Source organism: Protomyctophum bolini (genome assembly GCF_963924005.1).
Source record: "Protomyctophum bolini genome assembly, chromosome: 2".
Taxonomy (NCBI): Eukaryota; Metazoa; Chordata; class Actinopteri; order Myctophiformes; family Myctophidae; genus Protomyctophum; species Protomyctophum bolini.
In genome coordinates, this window is record NC_137863.1 from 25,587,159 (window position 1) to 25,608,019 (window position 20,861).

Sequence of the window (20,861 nt, forward strand, 5' to 3'; positions counted from 1 at the left end):
AGGGAAAAAAACTTAACTGAGACACCTCAGGCGTTTGTCTACTCTACTACATCAGTACAAACAGTCCATTACTGGGGTGATATTTGTCCTTCACAATCCCTTATTGCACTGCGCCAAACACTATGTGACCCTTGTGGTTGTGTGATGCGTTTTGGCTACGAACTCTTCTACATTCAAGTGGTCAGAATTTTTTTGGGGAGCCAACAGGCTGAGGTTTGATTGATTGATTGCTTTTGATTGATTGAAATATTTATTAACAGTTTGTAGAATTACAGTACATTTCAAGCACAAACTCAATACAAAGACTGTTAACTGTGAGTGGACGACCCAATTAAGCATTACACTTGTTTACAACAGGGTCCACATTGTTCAATTCATCAAAACATTTAGAGACATACAAATAGACACTTCTATGTAGTTAAAAAACAGAACAGGAATTCATCATAAAGGAAGCAAAAAGGGAAAAGATACATACAGTGAGGGGAAAGGGAGGGGGGATTCAGATTTTACAGAGGCCAGTTTCGAATTGCAGCCATCCGTAGGTGCCCTTTGAGAGCGGTTTTGAAGGAGTCAAGGGATTCACATGTCTTAATGACTGTTGGTAGGGCGTTCCACATTTTGGTGGCATAGGAGCGAAAATAATGTAGTCCTTAATTTAGGTTAAGTTGTCAGATGGGTGGTTAAGTGGATCAGATAGGTGGGCCGTGTGCATTTTCAGACTGTTTATTTTAATGTGTTCTGGCTTGGATCAGTGTAACAATGTAACAGCCATTGGTGTATGAATGTGTGTGAGAGGATGAATGTAATGCAAAATCTATGTAAAGCGCTTTGGATAAAGGGTGTGTGTGTGTGTGTGTGTGTGTGTGTGTCTTTTAAGGAGGTAAACGGTGTCACCGCAGCGTTGGCAGAGGAGTTATTCCACAGAGGTCAGTGAGTCATCAATTTACAATTTAGACATTTGCTCCAGAGCGACTTACAGTAAGCAAGGTAAACACGAGGTTATACATCAAATGAATAGAAATAGTAATCTAGTATCATAGGTAAAAGAATAACCTATAATCAGTCTATACAGTATAATATAAAAAATTAATCAATGGTTTATACATTGAAACTATACACACTATAGGATTCCAGGTCTACAAATGAACCTGGCATATGTCTACATATCTACATTACATTTTAGCCTTTGCATTATGGCCAGTCCACACCAATGCAACTCCTTGCAACTCATTGCGACATGCAACTACTTGCAACCATTATCCCCAATGGCATTTGCAAGGAGTTGCGTTGGTCTTAAAACTGTTTTGTTTCCAGGAGTTGCGACTAGTTCCTTTGGGTCTGACCTTACACCTGCAAGGTAGTCAAGGCCAGGGCAAGTGGTACTGCAACATCACACAGATCTAGATTTGTTTTTAATTATATATGGACATCACAATTACATTGATCATTACACAAATTGTGCACCACAGGAGACTTTTCAGACATATACAGTAGAATGCATTCATAGATAATTAACAATATAAAATAAAATAAAAACACACACACACACACACTGGGATCTGGAAAAATATTTACATTTTGAATCTCTTTAACCGCTTAAGTCCTATAGTCTTTCTTCATAAAGCAGTATGATGGATAGTCTCTTTTTTATTATTTTTTGTTTGTTTTTATCCCTCTGTCTGCCTGTCTGCCTGTCTGCCTGCCTGCCTGCCTGCCTGCCTGCGTCTCTGTGTGTAGGTGATCAGTTGATATTAGCAGGTGAGGTGTTTACGCTGCGGCCCCTCCAGCTGTACTCTGTGACTCAGCAGCTTCGTCAGGCCAAACCAACCTGCTGCACGGGAGACGCCAAGACAGACCTGGGTCACATCCTGGACTTCACCTGTCGCCTCAGATACCTCAAGGTTCAAAATTCATTGTAATATAATAACCTTTAAACTGTTTTCAATAAACTGTCTCAAGAAATGTTGGGATGGATATAAACTTAATGTTATGTTTGTTTCAGATCTCAGATCAGTTGTTAATCTTTAGCGTTGTGTTTGTCAGATCTCAGGAAGTAAAGGTCCGATTGGGAGCAGCAGCATTCAGGAGAACAACCTGCCCTTTGACCTGTCTGTCTTCAAATCATTGATACACATAGAGGTAAGTCTGTCTGTCTGTCTGTCTGTCTGTCTGTCTGTCTGTCTGTCTGTCTGTCTGTCTGTCTGTCTGTCTGTCTGTCTGTCTGTCCGTTAATAGACAACGTTTTGTGTCTAGGGCTTCAAACCATCATTAGTGATATTCATCATTTTCACAGGAACACGCTGTGGTGTTATATTTCTGTGTGTGTGTGTGTTAATTGTGTGTGTGCGTGTGTATTTCCAGATCAGTGAATGCTGTTGGCAACAGATCTCAGGTCTGCCATCTCTGAGGTCCAACCTGGCAACTCTCAGCATCCATAATTCAACTGACAACATGATGGTACACACACACACACACACACACACACACACACACACACACACAGTAAATGGTGCTTTTATCCAAAGCGCTTTACGTAGATTTTGCATTACCTTCATCCTCTCACACACACATTCATACACCAATGGCAGAGGAGACCATGCAAGGCGCAATTAGGGGTTCAGCGTTTTGCTCAAGGACACTTCGACACTAACTCTGAAAAACACATGCAGGCACACAACACATCACAACATTGTTGTGAGCTTACGGTATATACAATTTTACTATTTTTCAAAATTTGGACGCCAAATTAGGAAATATGGCAGGCTGGTAAGCAACGCAGCTGTTAAAAGTATTTTTTGTAGTGAATACAAAGTCCATGTGCCAAGTTACTGTACTGTACTGTCCCGGTCTATTAATACAATGAATAATGGAGTGTTAGATTTAGGTGTATCCAATGTGCACAGACAGACAGAGTAGACAGACAGAGGTCAAACAGTGGAAGAGAAGAAAGGAAAGTCTGCACACTGTTTACCAGATCCCAGTCCAACGTATTTTATAGACAATGTTTCGACCCAAAACAGGTCTTCCCCAGGTCTGTCTGACCTGCCGTTTGATAAACAACAGTGTGCAGACTTCCCTTTCTTATCTCCAGTGTCTCCACAGAGATCTTTTTTCAGGCCTGGAAAAGGTTTGGAATTACTCAAATGTTTTGGCTATTGATTTTGTTCATAAAATCATGTCCCAAAGGCCAAAACATTACGTGAAATACGTGTTACAGGACGACAAAAACAACTGTTATTTAACTTATTTTTGCCACGTGACACCTTTGCTCGAGTGTCTAGACTAGAGGCATTGATAGCCTCATTATGGCACCATATTATCATATATATAATTATATATACTAGTCCTTACCCGTTCTGAATATATGAACAGCAAATGATGTTCAGTGTGGGGAACACCCAGCGTCACACACTGAACAGCACAATCACATTATGTTCAGTGTGGGGAACACCCAGCGTCACACACTGAACAGCACAATCACACGGAATGCTTATCTGTATAAATGGAGACGTTTTGTTAACCGCCTACCGTTAGCACGCAAAAACAACAGGGTTTAAGTCCACCCGGACAGGGAAGTAGCAACAGCTACATTATTGAATTGTTGAATCATAACATATCAATAATCCACCACTCGACGGAAGGGGAAAACAGATCCCGTGCCTTCGGAACAACACAATGACAAAATACATACAGACAGATGCAATGACTTAGCTCAGGAACGACACATTCCTAAATCACAAAAAACATCTCATTCTTAACCTGATGCGCTAGGGTCCTTGAGGCTGTTCTTTGTGGCATGTTGTTTGTTGTATGTAGTAATTGTGTCGATGCGTAGGCTACTGTTACTAAGGTAGAGTGTTCGCCAGCCTCAATCGCCTGTCCGTGCAAAGGACAGCAGCCAGAGGGGGAGGGGCCTGAGGTGGTGTGGAGCAGATCAGCGAGTTTTGAGGGGGTTGGAAATATCCCGGTCACTGTGAAGGCCGTAGTACTGTAAATATGACATGAATATGAATGCAAAGTAGTGGTTGATGTGTGGACAGGCTAGCTGTTGCTGTTGTGCATGGTGAGATGTGTGCAAACGGTGTAGTTTAGTAGGAGAAGACGGACAAAGGATGCAACACACACACACACACACAGTCAGCGGTGCCAAATTGTATAGGGCACTCTTTGTTGTGTTGCGGCGGTAGCTAGAGGAAGCATGCCAGTGGGGTAACGGTGAGAACGGTGGCCTGTGATGCAGGTGTCGCTAAGGGGCGGAGGTGTGTGAGGGTGCGAGGTTAATTCACTAATAAATTCATTATTAATCATTAATGTGTCAAATCGAAACCTCCATATTCATATGGTCAATGCCTGTGTGAAAAGTGGGAGTGATTGCTGCAGGCAATGAGGAGATATGGCGGTGTTTCTGACATTCAGACATTGACTGAATTATAGTATAGTAGTGATGATGATAGTATGATGATATGATATGATGATATGATATGTACCTGTGTGTATATATATAGGCCTGGAAATGGGGTTAAAAGGTTATGGGAAAGTTTTGCAAAGTCATTGTTTTGTTTTGTTTTCTCATTCAATTTTGATAGATTTTTTCAATTCAATCATTCAATTATACATTTCAAGCAGTACAAAATCAACTCCATTGAACTCTGCATCCACTACCCTTCTCCCCTTACCCACCCTTCATCCTCTCATTCCTTCCCAACCCTCCCTCCTTCCACCATCCTACCAATTAAATGACACACAACACATCCACTGCATCCCCTGAGTCAGCAGGTATCCGGTTTGTCCACAGTGATATTGTGCCCTCTTGGGCATGGTTAATTGTTAAAAAAGTGGTGTGTGTGTGTGTGTGTGTGTGTGTGTGTGTGTGTGTGTGTGTGTGTGTGTGTGTGTGTGTGTGTGTGTGTGTGTGTGTGCGTGTGCGTGTGTGTGCGTGCGTGCGTGCTCATTCACAGTCCATCCTGGTCCCAGAATCCGGGGAGTTTTCTCAGTGGGAGGTGGAAGGGGTGGAGTCCCAGTGTCCCGTCACCGCCGTCATCCCTGTGTGGGAGCAGCTCACCACCGTGGACATGAGCCACAACATCATCACTGTGATCGACGGCTCTGTGGTGAGGAGGAGCACATTGATCGTTGTTGTTACTGCTGCAGTGCCTTTTAGGGGCAGTGTTGGTCAGATTTTGCCAGAGAAATTACTAAGCAACCAGGCCAAAATAAGTGACTATATTGGCCACATGTGCACTTTGAAATTGTGCACCGGATATGTATCTCTGTTACGGGGGTTCCTAGCACATGGGGGGGGGGGGGGGGCAATACATGTTAACACTAACAGTGCGCCGGGACGCGCCCTGAGGACGGGAGGGGCGCATTGTGTAGAATAGTCTCCGTAACCGTAATGGCGGCGCCCATGCTCTGTACGAGCGTACATACAACTCCAGTCAACAGAATCACACTCTATAACATCTGGGTTCCTGCCCAGAATGGGTAAGAACTGGCCCATACGTTCTGTAGCCTGACAGCGAGTCGCAGGTTTGATTTCTGAGCCCAACGGTCCGAAGGTCTCTCCCCGTCTCTCTCTCTCTCTCTCTCGCCACTCTCCAGTCTCCGCTATATACTGGACAAATAAAGACAGAAAGTCCCCAAAAAGTATCTTTGAGATAAGAGATTTGAGATAAACTTTAGACTTGAGATAACACAAAGAACAAGCAGATGGACAGACAGACAGACAGAGTCCTGTTATTTATAGCAGATGGACAGACAGACAGACAGACAGAGTCCTGTTATTTATAGCAGATGGACAGACAGACATAGTCCTGTTATTTATAGCAGATGGACAGACAGACATAGTCCTGTTATTTATAGCTGGATATGTTCTTTTATGTTCTCTTTGTAGAAAGTCATCCCTAAAGTGGAATTTTTGGACCTGAGCCACAACCAGCTCTGTTCAGTTGACAACCTACAGGTAAATGACTGCAATCATCTACAGTCTTATTTCACAAATGAAGAACAAACATCGGCACTGTCTGGTGGAAACATTGCATGTCTAGCTCGCAACATGTCGCATCACCATGTGTTGTCAGCATACAGATTGGCAGTTTTCACTACTTGACACTGTCAAATGATGAAGTATAAAATTGAGAATAACGGTTATGGATTGCAAGAGTCAATTTAAATTCTATTTATTTTCTACATAACAGAGACAGACGTTTTGGCTGATGAAGGCTGGATAGCCGTAAATCTGTCTCTGTTATGTAGAAAATAAATAGAATTGAAATTGACTCTTGCCATTGTGTGTGATCCATTTCCTTTATTGTCTCCACCAGGCCGAAGGCATGGGGAGAGAGTATGTTTTGCACTCCCTCCGTGTGTGTGTGTGTGTGTGTGTGTGTGTCCGTCCATCCATTACCACCGTGCACACACACTCCCTGGAATGCCAACCACGAACCTCTGCCCCAAATACTATAACGGCCTGTTATAGTGCCACCATGAGGCTGATTTTAGAAAAACACATTTCTGTAGATTACTCGTACACATTTTATCCATACATCACACAATTCAGTATACACTGTCTCCATAGTCATGAGATCAACACGGATCTCCATTTCCCATCTTCCATCCTGATTGGCTAAGATTGGCTTCCAAAGCTCACATGATTGGTCCGTTTCGAACAAAATCACAACAAATCACAAACACTGTGCAATTTCCGTGAAATTATACACGCACATTTCCACTAGGCCGAGGACGACATGCCATGCTTTCTAAATGAACCTCACGGTGGCGCTATAACAGGCCAATTCCTGTTTTTACCTATAACTGCATCGATCTGTGTACAACTTTGTATGCGCACTCCCTAGAGGCCATGGAAAAACATTTTCCCTGCATCCCTCCACATCTGCCGGTTATAGCGCCACCATGAGGCTGATTTCTGCAAAACACATTGTTTATATTAGTCGCACAGATTTCATCCAAATCTCATGCAAATCGGTACACACAATCTCTGTAGTCATGTCATCAAGACGAGTCCGTTGGATTTCTCAGATTCTACACTGATTGGCTAAGATTGCCTTCCAAAGTTTTCAGGCGTAGCACGTTTCATACAAAATGCTGCACATATCCTGCTCATCCAGAATTCTATCCTCAGAGATGCTATGAGTGATCTGGCTCTGCATTTCCTCAACAAAATGAAGAATTATTTAGCAAAAAACAAACAAACAAAAAAGCATGTTTATATTACTCCTAAACATTAATTGCAGTATATATGGAGATACAAGGTTTGTGCTTTACAGACGATATGAGCCTTTTTGGGAAGGATGAAGTGAGCCTTAACTGTGTGTGTGTGTGTGTGTGTGTGTGTGTGTGTGTGTGTGTGTGTGTGTGCGTCTATTTTTCAGCTCCTGTACAACCTGATTCATTTAGACGTGTCTTATAACAGAATGTGTGTTCTGGAGTCGGTTCACACAAGACTGGGGAACATCAAGACGTTGAACCTGGCCGGTAACCAGCTGGTTACACTGTCTGGACTCACTAAACTCTACTCACTGGTTAACCTAGATCTGAGCTACAACCAGCTGACACAGGTACATACATACACTGATGACTAGTCTATTATTATCTAATTGACCAACTGATTGATTGATTGAATCCTGTATTGACAGTTTGCAAACATAAGCAGAGGAGAGTACAATTAACAGTTCAATACAATGTTTGTTAAGAGGATTTTAAACCCAATAAATCACTATGGCTTGTTTCCATTGAGATCCTTTGTACTCGATTAATTGAAACATATACAATATTATGTGAAAAATCATATAAACGAGTAGAAATTGAAGATATATATATTTTTTTTTACAGTAAACTGTTCAACTGATACATATTGTGCTAACTAGTCTAGTTAACCAACTGACTGGCAAATGTACCGGTACTGCTAATTAGCCTTGTTAGCCATGAAAGAGGTACTGTACATGTTAATGTGTGTGTGTGTGTGTGTGTGTGTGTGTGTGTGTGTGTGTGTGTGTGTGTTGTGTGCTGTGTGTGTGTGTGTGTGTGTGTGTGTGTGTGTGTGTGTGTGTTAGTTGGAGGAGGTCAGACACATTGGTTCCTTGCCGTGTTTAGAGCGACTGAGTCTGAACAACAATCCAGTGTGCATCGACCCAGACTACAGGACCAAGGTCCTCGCTCAGTTCTGTGACCGTGCTGCTGAGGTACTGTCTGTCTGTCGGTACAGTAGGTACAGTTCTGTGACCGTGCTGCTGAGGTACTGTCTGTCTGTCGGTACAGTAGGTACAGTTCTGTGACCGTGCTGCTGAGGTACTGTCTGTCTGTCGGTACAGTAGGTACAGTAGTAGTGCTGCTGAGGTACTGTCTGTCTGTCGGTACAGTAGTAGTGCTGCTGAGGTACTGTCTGTCTGTCGGTACAGTAGTAGTGCTGCTGAGGTACTGTCTGTCTGTCGGTACAGTAGGTACATTCATATACCATCACAGGAGTGTCATTGCCTAAAAGAACGATGGACAAGCTAACAGGCTTAAATGTGTTTTTCAGTTTTACTACCAGGGTTGGTAGGCCACGTGGCATTTGACGTTCACGTTTTGTTTCGGGAACACAGGCCAAATGCCAGGGCACAGGCTAAAGGCCATCTACGTAATAAAACAATTATTTTAAGTTCATGGAAATAATTAATAAATTTTTAAGCATTATATAAGAATCTCAACAAAGGACCCTACAGTGCAGTGGCCATGGCCTTCACGGCCTCCATGACATCACTGCCTTGGTTACTAACTTACTACTCATAGTAAATTATGTCGCAAAGCATCGCACAAAGCTTGGCCAACCAAATCCAGTTTTACTTGACGCCCACCCACCAGTATTGCAATTTTATAGATATGCTTTGTGTGTGTGCGGCGCGCGTTTCAGGTGTGTCTGGATGGGACATCCAACACAGAGAAGGAGTTGGACACAGTGGAGGTGTTGAAAGCCATTCAGAGAGCCAGAGAGACCCGAGAACGAATGAACAACACCGAACAAACGGTAAACACACCTCTGTTCACACTGTGCTCATCTCTTTTCCCCTATAGTTTCACCACATCAGTTATTGGGCTTCAAGGCTAATTCTAACTCTAAGGCCAGACAGGCTTCTCCCCCCGGTTAGCTCTGTAGCTCAACCCATATCACAATTACCGGTATTGAACATTTCCAAAGGCTATCTGAGGATCAAAAAAGACATTTTAAAGTAACTGTCGGAAAAACAGATGGAACTGTTGGAAACGTGGAGCGAACTGACGGAAACATGGAGAGCTGTTTCTGCTTCTGCTGAGGAGAAATGTAACCAATGTTATTACATGGGTGTCTAGTATGGAAGCTAGGCTAGACGCGCTATGACTACCCTTTGGCCCCAACTTTGAGATGTTGAATGCCAAACTACTTGAACACAAGGACAGGGACAGCCGGGTAAATTTACACATTTATGGTTTTCCAGAGCAGTCGGAGGACATAGACGCCAAATCTTTCCTGAAGAAAATCACTCCAAGAGGACTTTCCAGGAGACCTGGATTGGAGCACACTCAAAGATCGCAGTCTCCAGCCAAACCAGGCCCCACTGAAACCTTTCGTCATCATTTTGTTTCCTGAGATTTCAGCAAAAAGAGCGTGTGAGAAACCTCGCCAGGGAAATCTGAGATGTGCACTGGAAGACTGAAAAAAAAACCTGGCTTCTGACTAACACATTGGTGTTGTGGTGGGCTCTGGAAGAGATTCTAGACGAGCATCCTTTCCTTACTGTCTTCAGGATCTTCTGTATTCTACTCTGCACAAAACTCAGTGTTATTGTGACTTTGGCTGCATTGTTTAGCAATTGCTCTCTGTATGGAGGGTGGCGGAGACACTGTGTAGTTGTATGTAAGACTGTTGTTTGGTGGTCATCCTACTTGGTTTCTCTCGTTGGAGAGAGAAAGGTCTTCATAGACTGGGGTATATTTTTAAAGGCGAGGGCTTATATTCCTTTCAAGATTTATGTACAGAATTTGATTTACCACATTCTTCCTTTTTTCTTTTATTTTCAGTTAAGATCAGCTGTAAAGAATAGTGGAGTTCCGTGGCAGACGCATGGTCATAAATGCTTTATGGAGGGCCGTTATTCCGGACTGGGATCCAGCGTTTGATTGGAACAAAGTGTGGCCACTAGAAAATTGCACTAGCCTAGGAAAAGGTTAATTGAAAATGATTGCACACTGTGTTCTATGAAGGTTGTTGGTACGTATTTACATGTGTTCTAGGAATGTTGTCCAGTGGCCCGTAATCTGGGAGATGGTTGCTTTTAACATCTCTGATGTCAGATTACAGTGCCTATTTTGTCTGTTACACTCATGTCCAAACCTGGGCTTGACCTGGATCAATAAACAAGTGTTATTAGCTGGATTTACAGCGACCATGCACTAGAAGCCAACCCACTCCTTTTCCTCTCCAGTGTAGTGGCTGACATGCTTAGGTATTGTGTACGTGGAGTGAAGGAGTCAATGAGTTTTAAAATGATCAGATACTGAGGGGTATAGTCTGGATCCCGGGTAAGGTGCAATGTCTGGTTTTTATTCATTATTATTTTGTACCTTGCTTTTAGTCATTTTATCATCTCCTGCAGGCAAGTGGGTTTTTTGCCTATCTCTTGTCTCAATGTGTGACGGTCTGTAGCTAATCACATCAGCACATGCTACGAGGCGGATCAGTGTCTTGTTTCTTGTGCACACTGACAGCAGGCCAGTGACCTCAATTCCTGTCATTTTTGGGAATTAATAATTGCAAAACAATCATCCCTCCAGGCTATGAGATATAGCCAGTTGGGCGCAAGCTGTCCGTCCGGGGTATGGAATCTGTTAGCCAATTACAATTCGACTCCACACCTAGCTGCAGTTATGCAACAACTTGAATCCTAACTGATAATCTAAAATGCATGTAAAAAATATATATCTTTTTTATTTTAAACATTGTTCTTGTGAAATAGTTTTTCTTATCGATGAAGTTTATAAAGATTGTTATGTCCATATAGAAATGAGCCCTATGTAAACTGTCCAGTGCCCACCACCTTGCTTCACCTCTTCTGCATAGATAATCTGGGAATCCATTTGGTTAAAAAAATAAAACATTCTAGCGCCTACTGACTCACACCCATGCAGAGAGAGAGAGAGACAGGGTACTGGTCAATCCGTTTTAACACACCCTGGAAAAACGAATTGTGTTCGACTGAAACAATGATGCAGCGTCACAGCCACTCCTTGGATGAACATTGTGTGTGTGTGTGTGTGTGTGTGTGTGTGTGTGTGTGTGTGTGTGTGTGTGTGTGTGTGTGTGTGTGTGTGTGTGTGTGTGTGTGTGTGTGTGTGTGTGTGTGTGTGTGTGTGTGTGTGTGTGTGTGTGTGTGTGTGTGTGTGTGTGTGTGTGTGGGGAAACATTTATAATAGATTTTATTTATAATGCACTTTACATTTTTGCAAATCTCAAAGTGCTACAGTGTTTTTAAAAAAAACAAAGGCAACCAATCACATGGAACTAGCCGAAAAGGTCAAATTAAAATCCCAAACTAATTATTATTATTTTTTTATCAAATCCCTACGCCCCCATAATCCTGTGCCTTCATCAAAGATTTTTTTGACAGAAAGATGTTGTGAATACTTACTGCCAGAACTTTGTGCTCTACTGAGCACACATTTCTAGTTCCTTTTCTTTTATCTTTTACTTTCTTTTGTATGTTATTTATTTTCATATTGGACATTGATTTTGTACACTGTTAGCTCGTTTTTTAAATAAAGAAAAATCTGATCACAAAGGAGTGTCTGTCGAGATATTTAATAGAGAGCTGTCTAGAAAATAGCGTAGAGTGCAAGGCCATCAGATTCAAACTTGCATGCGAGTTGTGCACCACGTGTCTGTGACACCATCATTTAGGGTTAGAGTTGTGCACCACCTGTCTGTGACACCATCATTTAGGCCATTTCTTCTACTTCTCTACAAGCTCCTGTGAGCTTTTTGCATGACACCATCATGCAGTGTCATAAAAGTATAAAAGGGTAAATAATTGATAGTTGCAGCCCTAATTGAAACATCACACTTTGAAAATCCTTTTCAAATGAGAGCCCTACAGCTGTTTTTATTTTTTTATTAAGTTCATTGTGTTTTCAGCACCTGACTAACCTGGATTTCCTCCCCATCACTCTGGTTCTCAAACTTTTAGGGTTGGCACCCCCATCCTTAAATGGAAATAATAATAATCTCTGTGTTGCTCATAAACACTATCCAATACCAATACCAATCATGGGTACATTGGGTATCAACTTATCATGGTCACAAAGAAAAATCATTCTTCTTAATAATTCCACTGTAACAAACAGAAGAACATTATGGGTTGAATCGTGTAGTCAGCCAGAATGGATTCCTTTTCAAAAACACATATTACAAGCAGTACTTGTCTGCAGAGACAAGGATCATGTAACATGGTGAAACCAAAACATGGTTGATTGACGCTTCATTGCGTCATTGGAACCCTGAAAAATGTTGAAGGCAGCTGAAGTTCTTTTGTAGCTTTTGTTAACGCAGCATAACACCAAACCAACTGATCAATGGATTAACACCAAACCAACTGATCAATGGATTAACACCAAGCCAACTGATCAATGGATTAACTGGACCGCAGTTTCAGATGATAGCGGGAAGCCAGTTTAAAGATGAAATTGTGAACATTTACATTTAAAGCTAAATAAATAATGGTCATCTAGTGACTCCCAATGTTCTATTACAGGCCCATGGGGGACACACAATATGAAAACCCTCTCTTTATCTGTCTCTGCCCTTCTCTCCTGTCTTCATTAGATCAGTGAGGAGACCAGGCTGTCTGCTGCTGCACCTCCTCACCTCTCCCCTTCCTGCTCTTCCTCTGCTGTCGTTCCTTCTCCTCCTGCTGTCACCTCCTCCCCCTGCTCCCTCCCTCCTCCTCCTCCCCCCTGTGTGGCCCAGCCAGCCGCCAGTCAAGGTAATCATGCATGTAACAGGCTGTGGATCGGAGGGGAGGGTGTTTCGGTGGGAGGGCGGGATGTGTCATACTGTAGGTAGAATGGTAGGACATATAAGGCTATTTCAGAGTCAGGATTGTAGGACGAGTGTTTCATACGTAGGGTAGAATGTTTGGAAGGTTTGGTAGGGTAAAGGTGTTTTGGCGGTAGGGTGATGAAGAGTCCATATTTGATAGTTCCTATATTTTGGCATAACCTTTGAACTGCTTGTTGTTGTAGTGACTTTTTGCCTCATTGTTTTTGGGTGGTGCATGTGGTGGTTTAGGAGAGGTATGGTAATGGTGTTTTGGAGTTGGGGTAGATAGATGGTAGGGTAGGTTACAGAAAAACCAGAAATGTTGGTTGTTAATGTGTTATATGTTGGTTTTAAAATGTTGAAGATGATTTATATGTCACCTCACCTGTTTATAGCAATGTCTTAACCCATTTTGGGTGGGAACCCCTTTTGGCTATTTTTGAAAAATCGAAGAATGACTGACATAGAAACAGCTTTTTCAGAAAACTGTCATGATTTGGAAGACATTTGTAGAATCGAACGTCAAAATGGTGACCGCAGACTACAATTCTGCCAACTGTCCACAACATTGTGAGCAAAAAGTGTTGAGCCTAAATGATGCTTTGCCAACTTAGGCTGTTGAGTATGATTTGATAGGCAAAAGGATGGCAATCTATGTGCTGATCTATGGAGTTGTAGGATTTGATGGAGTCAGAAATTGATCATTGGATTGGAATGTTAAAAATGGTATGATTTGTAACAGAAATGGCTTCCTTTAATGAAAACATGTTGTAGACAGTTTGGTTAAAAAAGATCTTGATAAAAAGAGATGTTACTCCCTTTGGAGAAGGGACCCTTTTCTTAGTTGCCATTTTGACATGTAAACACAGCTGAAGATGGCAATAACATGAATTGTGGGTGTGCCACCGAACACGAACTATTGTGCTTGTTGGAGCGTTCTGCAAAGTCACGTGTAGAAATCGAACTTTATTCTTGTACCACTCATGACAGTAGACTTCATTCAACTTGTACGTACAGTTTGACAAGGTGTATAATTAAGATGTTTCCAATCATGCAGTTTGACATGTAATGAACAAGCAGAATGGCACAGTCTGTTTGCACCTTTAAAGAGACCAGCTATTTGTCCTCGGAGGTTATTACTTTCAAACTGTCCGACTGGAATTTACATTTAAAGGGATACTTCAATTACTCATCCTGTGGAGCCTTGAATTCATAGAGAATGTTTTTGTATTGCATCAAATTCAGAATCATCTTCATTGTAATATTGTCACATCGCAGGTTTAAAACAGTGGGTGAAATTAATTTCGGTGCGAGATTCATTGTTATTTGTTGTTCCCAGAAAGAGAAAGAAAACAAAAAGAAGAAGGGGAAAAAGAAAGAATCAAGAAAACAAAACACAAAGGTATCTACATATTAACACATGGCATCCATCCACACAGTACTGTATGTAGGCCTACTGTACATGAGGTATCTACATATTAACACATGGCATCCATCCACACAGTACTGTATGTAGGCCTACTGTACATGAGGTATCTACATATTAACACATGGCATCCATCCACACAGTACTGTATGTAGGCCTACTGTACATGAGGTATCTACATATTAACACATGGCATCCATCCACACAGTACTGTATGTAGGCCTACTGTACATGAGGTATCTACATATTAACACATGGCATCCATCCACACAGTACTGTATGTAGGCCTACTGTACATGAGGTATCTACATATTAACACATGGCATCCATCCACACAGTACTGTATGTAGGCCTACTGTACATGAGGTATCTACATATTAACACATGGCATCCATCCACACAGTACTGTATGTAGGCCTACTGTACATGAGGTATCTACATATTAACACATGGCATCCATCCACACTACTGTATGTAGGCCTACTGTACATGAGGTATCTACATATTAACACATGCCATCCATCCACACAGTACTGTATGTTGGCCTACTGTACATGAGGTATCTACATATTAACACATGGCATCCATCCACACAGTACTGTATGTAGGCCTACTGTACATGAGGTATCTACATATTAACACATGGCATCCATCCACACAGTACTGTATGTAGGCCTACTGTACATGAGGTATCTACATATTAACACATGGCATCCATCCACACAGTACTGTATGTAGGCCTACATGAGGTTTTACATCATGATTGAAGAATGCAAAAAGAAAGCAGCAAAACTGTATCCAATCTCCTTATTCACTCAAACAAAGCTCTCACAGTATAATCCTTGTGTCTTGTATATCCAATATACCTTCATTACTCTTCAACACTGAACTCTTACTCAAACTTTAGTATTTAAAACACGTCCCAGTGTCTGTCTAACCCTTGAACGAAGCATGTCTGTGCCTTCATGTGGGGTTCACATGCACGCTCTCACCCAGACACGCTCCTCGTTGTCTCAGGGCCCCTGAGCATGTGCACACTTGGCACAAGCCATACTCTGTCCATGCTCGTTTGTGCATGAGCCAGGGTTCATCCTTGTGTTTTGGAAGTACTGAGGGTAGGCCCAAAACACATGACCTCCTCTTTTTCTAAACTAGTATATTTAGATTCATTACATTATTACAAAAGTAAGTAGCACACAATATTAAAATGTGTCAAAATATTTACCACTTACGGGGCACGGTGGCACAGTTGGTAGTGCTGTCGCCTCACAGCTAGAAGGTCCTGGGTTCGATTCCCACTCGGGGCGCTGTGGGTGCTGGCGGCGTGTTTCCTCCTCCGCGTCATCAGTGCCCATACCCGAAGGCGGGGTTGACGAAAGGGCCTTTCTGTGTGGAGTTTGCATGTTCTCCCCGTGTCCCCTAGGGTAGGTACCCTCACAAAAACATGCAGTAATCCTGGTCTCTAAACTGCCTCCCCCTGGCCAGCCGGGGCGCCTGATGGAGGGGAAAGGAACTGGTTGGAATAACGTGTTCCTTCCACACGCTACGTCCAACCAGGGAAACTCCCCCCTGTCAGGTGTAAAGGAGCAACTTGGACACTCAAGCATGAAGAAAGCATGAGTTAAGTCCGTTGCTCTCCCCAGGTTGGCGGAGGGTGTGTAGAGCCCAGGATCACATTAGATGATTGACACAGGGGTGAAAAATGGGTTACAAAATCGTGGGATAAAAAATATATTTAAAAATATATATATTTACCACTTAACCAGTTAAACCCATGTACTGTAATGTGTTGACTGGGATCCCCCAAGGGTCCTTTTGTCCCTCCGTAGCAAATGCCTTCACAGAGAATAGCAGTTTGCGTTGAGCTTGTAGATTTGCTATTGTTGCTGAATGTTAGCCTACTATGGCATGCCCAGCATAGGGATGTAAGGGTTCATGTGGTTAAGCTCTATTTTATACTATAAAGATAATATATAAAGATATCTATAATAGGCCCGTAATAGGGATGTCAGGTTGAAAGTGGTTAAAAAATAACTAAAAGTGTACACATGTGTCACTATTTAAAAAAGTTAATAATGTTATGGTTGTGTTGCTGCTGCCTATTACATTAACACAATAAAACTGGAAAGCAGATTTTTGCGTTGGTTGACTATTGAAAAATAGCAGATATACAAGCCCCCAGTGCGTCACTTTGTGCCACGCTGCAAGCTTGTACATCTTGATCAATTGATTGGGAAAATCAATGTTCTTATCATGGAGGGAGGGTCGGTAGAACAAGTCACAGGGCCCTACAGTAATGTTGACGTTGTTTAGTCAGTGGGTCAGGCCGGCCCGGTGTCACCGCTTACAATCTGAACAAGGTGCCCTTAACCCATTAACACCTGCATGAGGTCAAGTCTACAAATGTCTTCTTACTCTTCTAAATCAGCTTCTGAAACTGTTTTCTGAAAAACGTATGTTGCTATATTAGTGGTACTGAAAATTGTTTAATGTCATGGACCCCCAAAATGATATGTATTTGACCGTGAACCGTCATCAAAACAATGTGTGCACTATACCTGCATCGAGTTATCTTGGTACACAGAAGTTGATCTATTGAAGATTCTGACCTTCAAAGTACATAATTTTTGTTTTGATTGTATTGCTGTATTGTTGTATTGTTCTTTCTGCTTTGGCAATGTAAACGTATGTTTTCTCATGCCAATATAGCCCTTTGAATTGAATTGAATTGAAATTGACAGGGGCCCCCAGAAGCAAAGATTTGAGCTTACATTTTTTGCTTTAAAAATACATATATTCAAAGTGCCACACTATGAGCTTGTAGATCTGCCATCTAGCAGTTTTAATGGGTTCTCAACCCGTGGGTCGCGACGCCTCGGGGGGGGGGGGGGGGGGGGGGGTCGCCAAATTATTTTGGGGGGTCACCAAATTATTTTCAAAATCTTTTTATTTGCAACTGAATGGCTGGAAAATGGACATGAAGAGTTTACATAGTACACATAGTGCATGCATAAACTTTCCTTAATGATTATATCTGGTTTCAGTATTCATATCTGATTTCAGTATTCATTTATGATATATTTTCTCTATTATTAAGGTTATTTTTGCAGTTTGTATTGGGAGTGGGGGCGGGGCAGGCGTCGCGAGACATGGCCAAAGCATTTCCGGGGGTCCCCAGCCTAAAACATTGAGCACCCCTGAGTTAGACCACTGGTTCACAAAGGTTTTAGTCCAAAACCCAAAAGAGAAATGTTATGTCTCGCCAAGACCCAAGTTAGTGAATATAGCAGATTGTGAGCTTGTAATTCTGCTATTTTCACTACTTCTTAAAAAGCAAATATGGAAAAAGAGTGACAGAGATTTATTTGTGACCCATAAAAATGTGTCTGTGACTGTTGGCTCTGTTCAGACATCAGGTCTGTGAACAATAAACATGTAGGTTTGTTTATTTTTATTCCAATATCTCCCCATATGCATCAAACTGCTAAAAAAATTTTTTAAGTATGATTCCAAAATGTTGGTGAACTTCAAATGGGAGTTGTGAAAAAAGAAAACAAATGTAATTGACACATTATAAGTGTATTATTAATATAAGTAAGCAGCATTGTTCCCATGCATGAGCGACCTTAACTAGATTTTCTGTGCTGTTGTTGTTTGTGCCATTTTCAGAAGTAAACATGGGACAAGAAGAATTGTTTTCCCCCCCGACCATCCAGACCCCTCCCCCCCCACCACCAACCACCAACACACAACACACAACACCGGTAAACACACACACAACTGAAGTATTGATTTGGATAAGCTGCGTGATAAGTAGAAAGTACAGTTAAGTACAGTTAGGTGTGGTCATTATTGTAATATAAATAGTTGTACACATTTGTCAACCTGTTGTTTATATTACAATGATGACCACTGTATACTATCATTGACATGTTGATTTTCCGGGAATGACACCTATCTCTACATTATCATTAACATGTTGATTCTTTGTATGAAAGTAATTTCTTGTCATAATTCTGATCTTCTGAACCAGAAACCTGCTGTCTGTCTGTCTAGCTGTCACACTTCTACTCACCAACACATACATACCAGGTATGCATGTGCATGTTTAATGCAATCAGATACTGTAGGACTTTTCTGTTTGAATGTATGGGCTGTCAAGGCCAGAATTCTTTGCCACTCGGTAGTAGTAGGCGTTCCCGCACAACTTCCGGGTATGATGATGATGGCACACGCAGACCCTTTAGTCGGTGTTAGAGGGTATAGTATAGTATGCCCTCTAACACTGAGGATTTCATATTTCTAGTGTCTTTTTATAGGGTCCAGGAGGTAAACGTCTCTAAACGATATGTCAAAAGGGGGTCCCTGGCCTAATTCATATCAAACCAGCAGTCATTTGAAATGAACAGTTTTGAAACTCTGGTGTAGACATGTCTAGCGATTCCTTGCTTCCAGTTCTGCTCCCTGTTGAACAGTCAAGCGCCCCGACCACCTTCTAGGTGTCACTGCACTGAGACACTACATTTATTTTGGGTCTCGATCGGAATGTTTGAGAAGCTCTGCCGTGGAGGATTCAACCCCATTGTCTCCATGGTGGTACTGTAGGCACAACCCGGATACCCCCACTGTGTGACGTCTTAAGACCTCCACCTTCTGCCTTGATGCTCTGCCCAATTAGCTTCCAAAATCTACTTTTAACTATGAATATATTGTTATTCCCAAGGCTTTGAAAAATATGGTTAAGTCTAATGAAAAAGTGCAACTAAGATGTCTCTGTTCATCATATCTATATTTCATAAGACAAATGTTGTAAGGAAGTAGAACACTGTAAGCTATTAAAATAGCTTACAGTGTTCAGCGTTCTACTCTTCTCTCCTCTCTCTTGTTGTCATAGTGAACCAGTGGAAGATTCCATCGTGAACTCCTGCCCGGTCCTCCTCTCCCACCTCCTCTCCCTCTCCTCTTCCAACAAATACTTTATTTCCCAGCTCTCCCAGCGCCTGGGCTCCACCCTCCAGGAGAAGGAAGACAAGCAGAGGAGGAAGGAGGTAGAGGAGATGAGGAGTGAGTCTGGAGGTGAGGAGACGGAGGTACTCACCCCCAGTAACAGGTAATCACTACAATACCCTGCAGGTCCTTTATGTAAATGAATATCTCAAAGCTCACTTGAAAATGTGGATTTAATTAGACATTATTTAATAACTATTACATTTGTATTAACATCTTCAACCCTAGCATACTCAAATGTACAGTATTCATTAAATGTTTTTCAACTACAACCAATATTGTCACACAGCCGCTGAATGACGGCCTGTACACCCAACTCTGCCTTGTGTCGAATGACATGTGCATTTCCACTGAGATGCACGTACCATATTCACATCCTTGATTACATTTAGTTGTGAGGCTGTCGGCGAGTCACAGACACTAGATCACCGATTAGAATGTGTTGTGAGACACGTAGTGTGATGACAGTGAGACACGTAGTGTGATGACAGTGAGACACGTAGTGTGATGACAGTGAGACACACACATTTTAGGCAAGAAATACTGTATAATAGTGATTGGCTGTACTATCAGTTAGCCTGTCTTCTCATTGTGCTCTTAGAGTCATCCTGTCTTCTCATTGTGATCCTAGGTCAGGTCCAGGCTACTTTGAGATGGGACTAGACGACTCCAAGGTGGAGGTCCCGGCCAGCAGTGCACCCCAGCAGCAGGGGGTGGAGGTGAGCAGGGTGGTGTGGTGTCACTGTGTTCGGGTGGAGAAAACTCTACAACAGATGGAGGCGTGTCTTGTGTTGACAGACAGCCTGCTGGGACTCTTCTACGTGTCAACTGACCTCACTTCAACCAAACACGACACAGGTACACATTTTGACCAGCCTCTCCCCTCCTACTTTTATGCAAAGATACTATTTAATATCTATAAACTTAGATGAACGGGATTCCCTAGGGCTCTATACTAGAACCCCAAATCTACAGATCTATAAGCTTATAGATCTACAAGCTTGTCGCGATGTGTTGTGAGCATATACAGTAGATCTGTTGTTTTCTCATTAAGCAATTTGTATTCATATTAACGTAATAATAATAATGGATTTTATTTATAACACACTTTACATTCGTGCGAATCTCAAAGTGCTACAATGAGCAAGTGCATAAAATAAAAACTGAAGAAACATCACACCATTAAAAGCATCTAAGAAACGGGAACAACAAAACATTGAAAATATAAGGGCATATACAATTTACAATTTACAATTTAGGCATTTAGCAGACGCTCTTAATCCAGAGCGACTTACATTAAGCAAGAACAAAAAAGCATGGGTATACATCACATAAAAACATTTATCATGAAACATGCGT

At 42.0% G+C, this 20,861-nt stretch overlaps 1 protein-coding gene across 4 annotated transcripts in view; it reads left to right on the plus strand.

The window, feature by feature from the left end:
- The window catches only part of nisch (nischarin), a 37,335-nt gene that overhangs the window by 5,156 nt on the left and 11,318 nt on the right, over window positions 1-20,861 (plus strand). For all 4 annotated transcript variants that reach the window (XR_013964689.1, XR_013964690.1, XR_013964691.1 and 1 more), the window contains exons 4-18: window positions 878-926; window positions 1,738-1,901; window positions 2,044-2,139; window positions 2,362-2,457; window positions 4,959-5,111; window positions 5,894-5,962; window positions 7,392-7,577; window positions 8,073-8,201; window positions 8,912-9,025; window positions 12,854-13,013; window positions 14,409-14,471; window positions 18,165-18,259; window positions 18,529-18,587; window positions 19,390-19,605; window positions 20,134-20,360. Coding sequence is in view for 1 of the 4 variants with exons in the window: in XM_080773543.1 (XP_080629669.1) it covers window positions 878-926; window positions 1,738-1,901; window positions 2,044-2,139; window positions 2,362-2,457; window positions 4,959-5,111; window positions 5,894-5,962; window positions 7,392-7,577; window positions 8,073-8,201; window positions 8,912-9,025; window positions 12,854-13,013; window positions 14,409-14,471; window positions 18,165-18,259; window positions 18,529-18,587; window positions 19,390-19,605; window positions 20,134-20,360 (1,876 nt within the window). In the remaining 3 variants the exon portion in view is untranslated. The remainder of the gene's footprint in view (window positions 1-877; window positions 927-1,737; window positions 1,902-2,043; window positions 2,140-2,361; window positions 2,458-4,958; window positions 5,112-5,893; window positions 5,963-7,391; window positions 7,578-8,072; window positions 8,202-8,911; window positions 9,026-12,853; window positions 13,014-14,408; window positions 14,472-18,164; window positions 18,260-18,528; window positions 18,588-19,389; window positions 19,606-20,133; window positions 20,361-20,861) is intronic.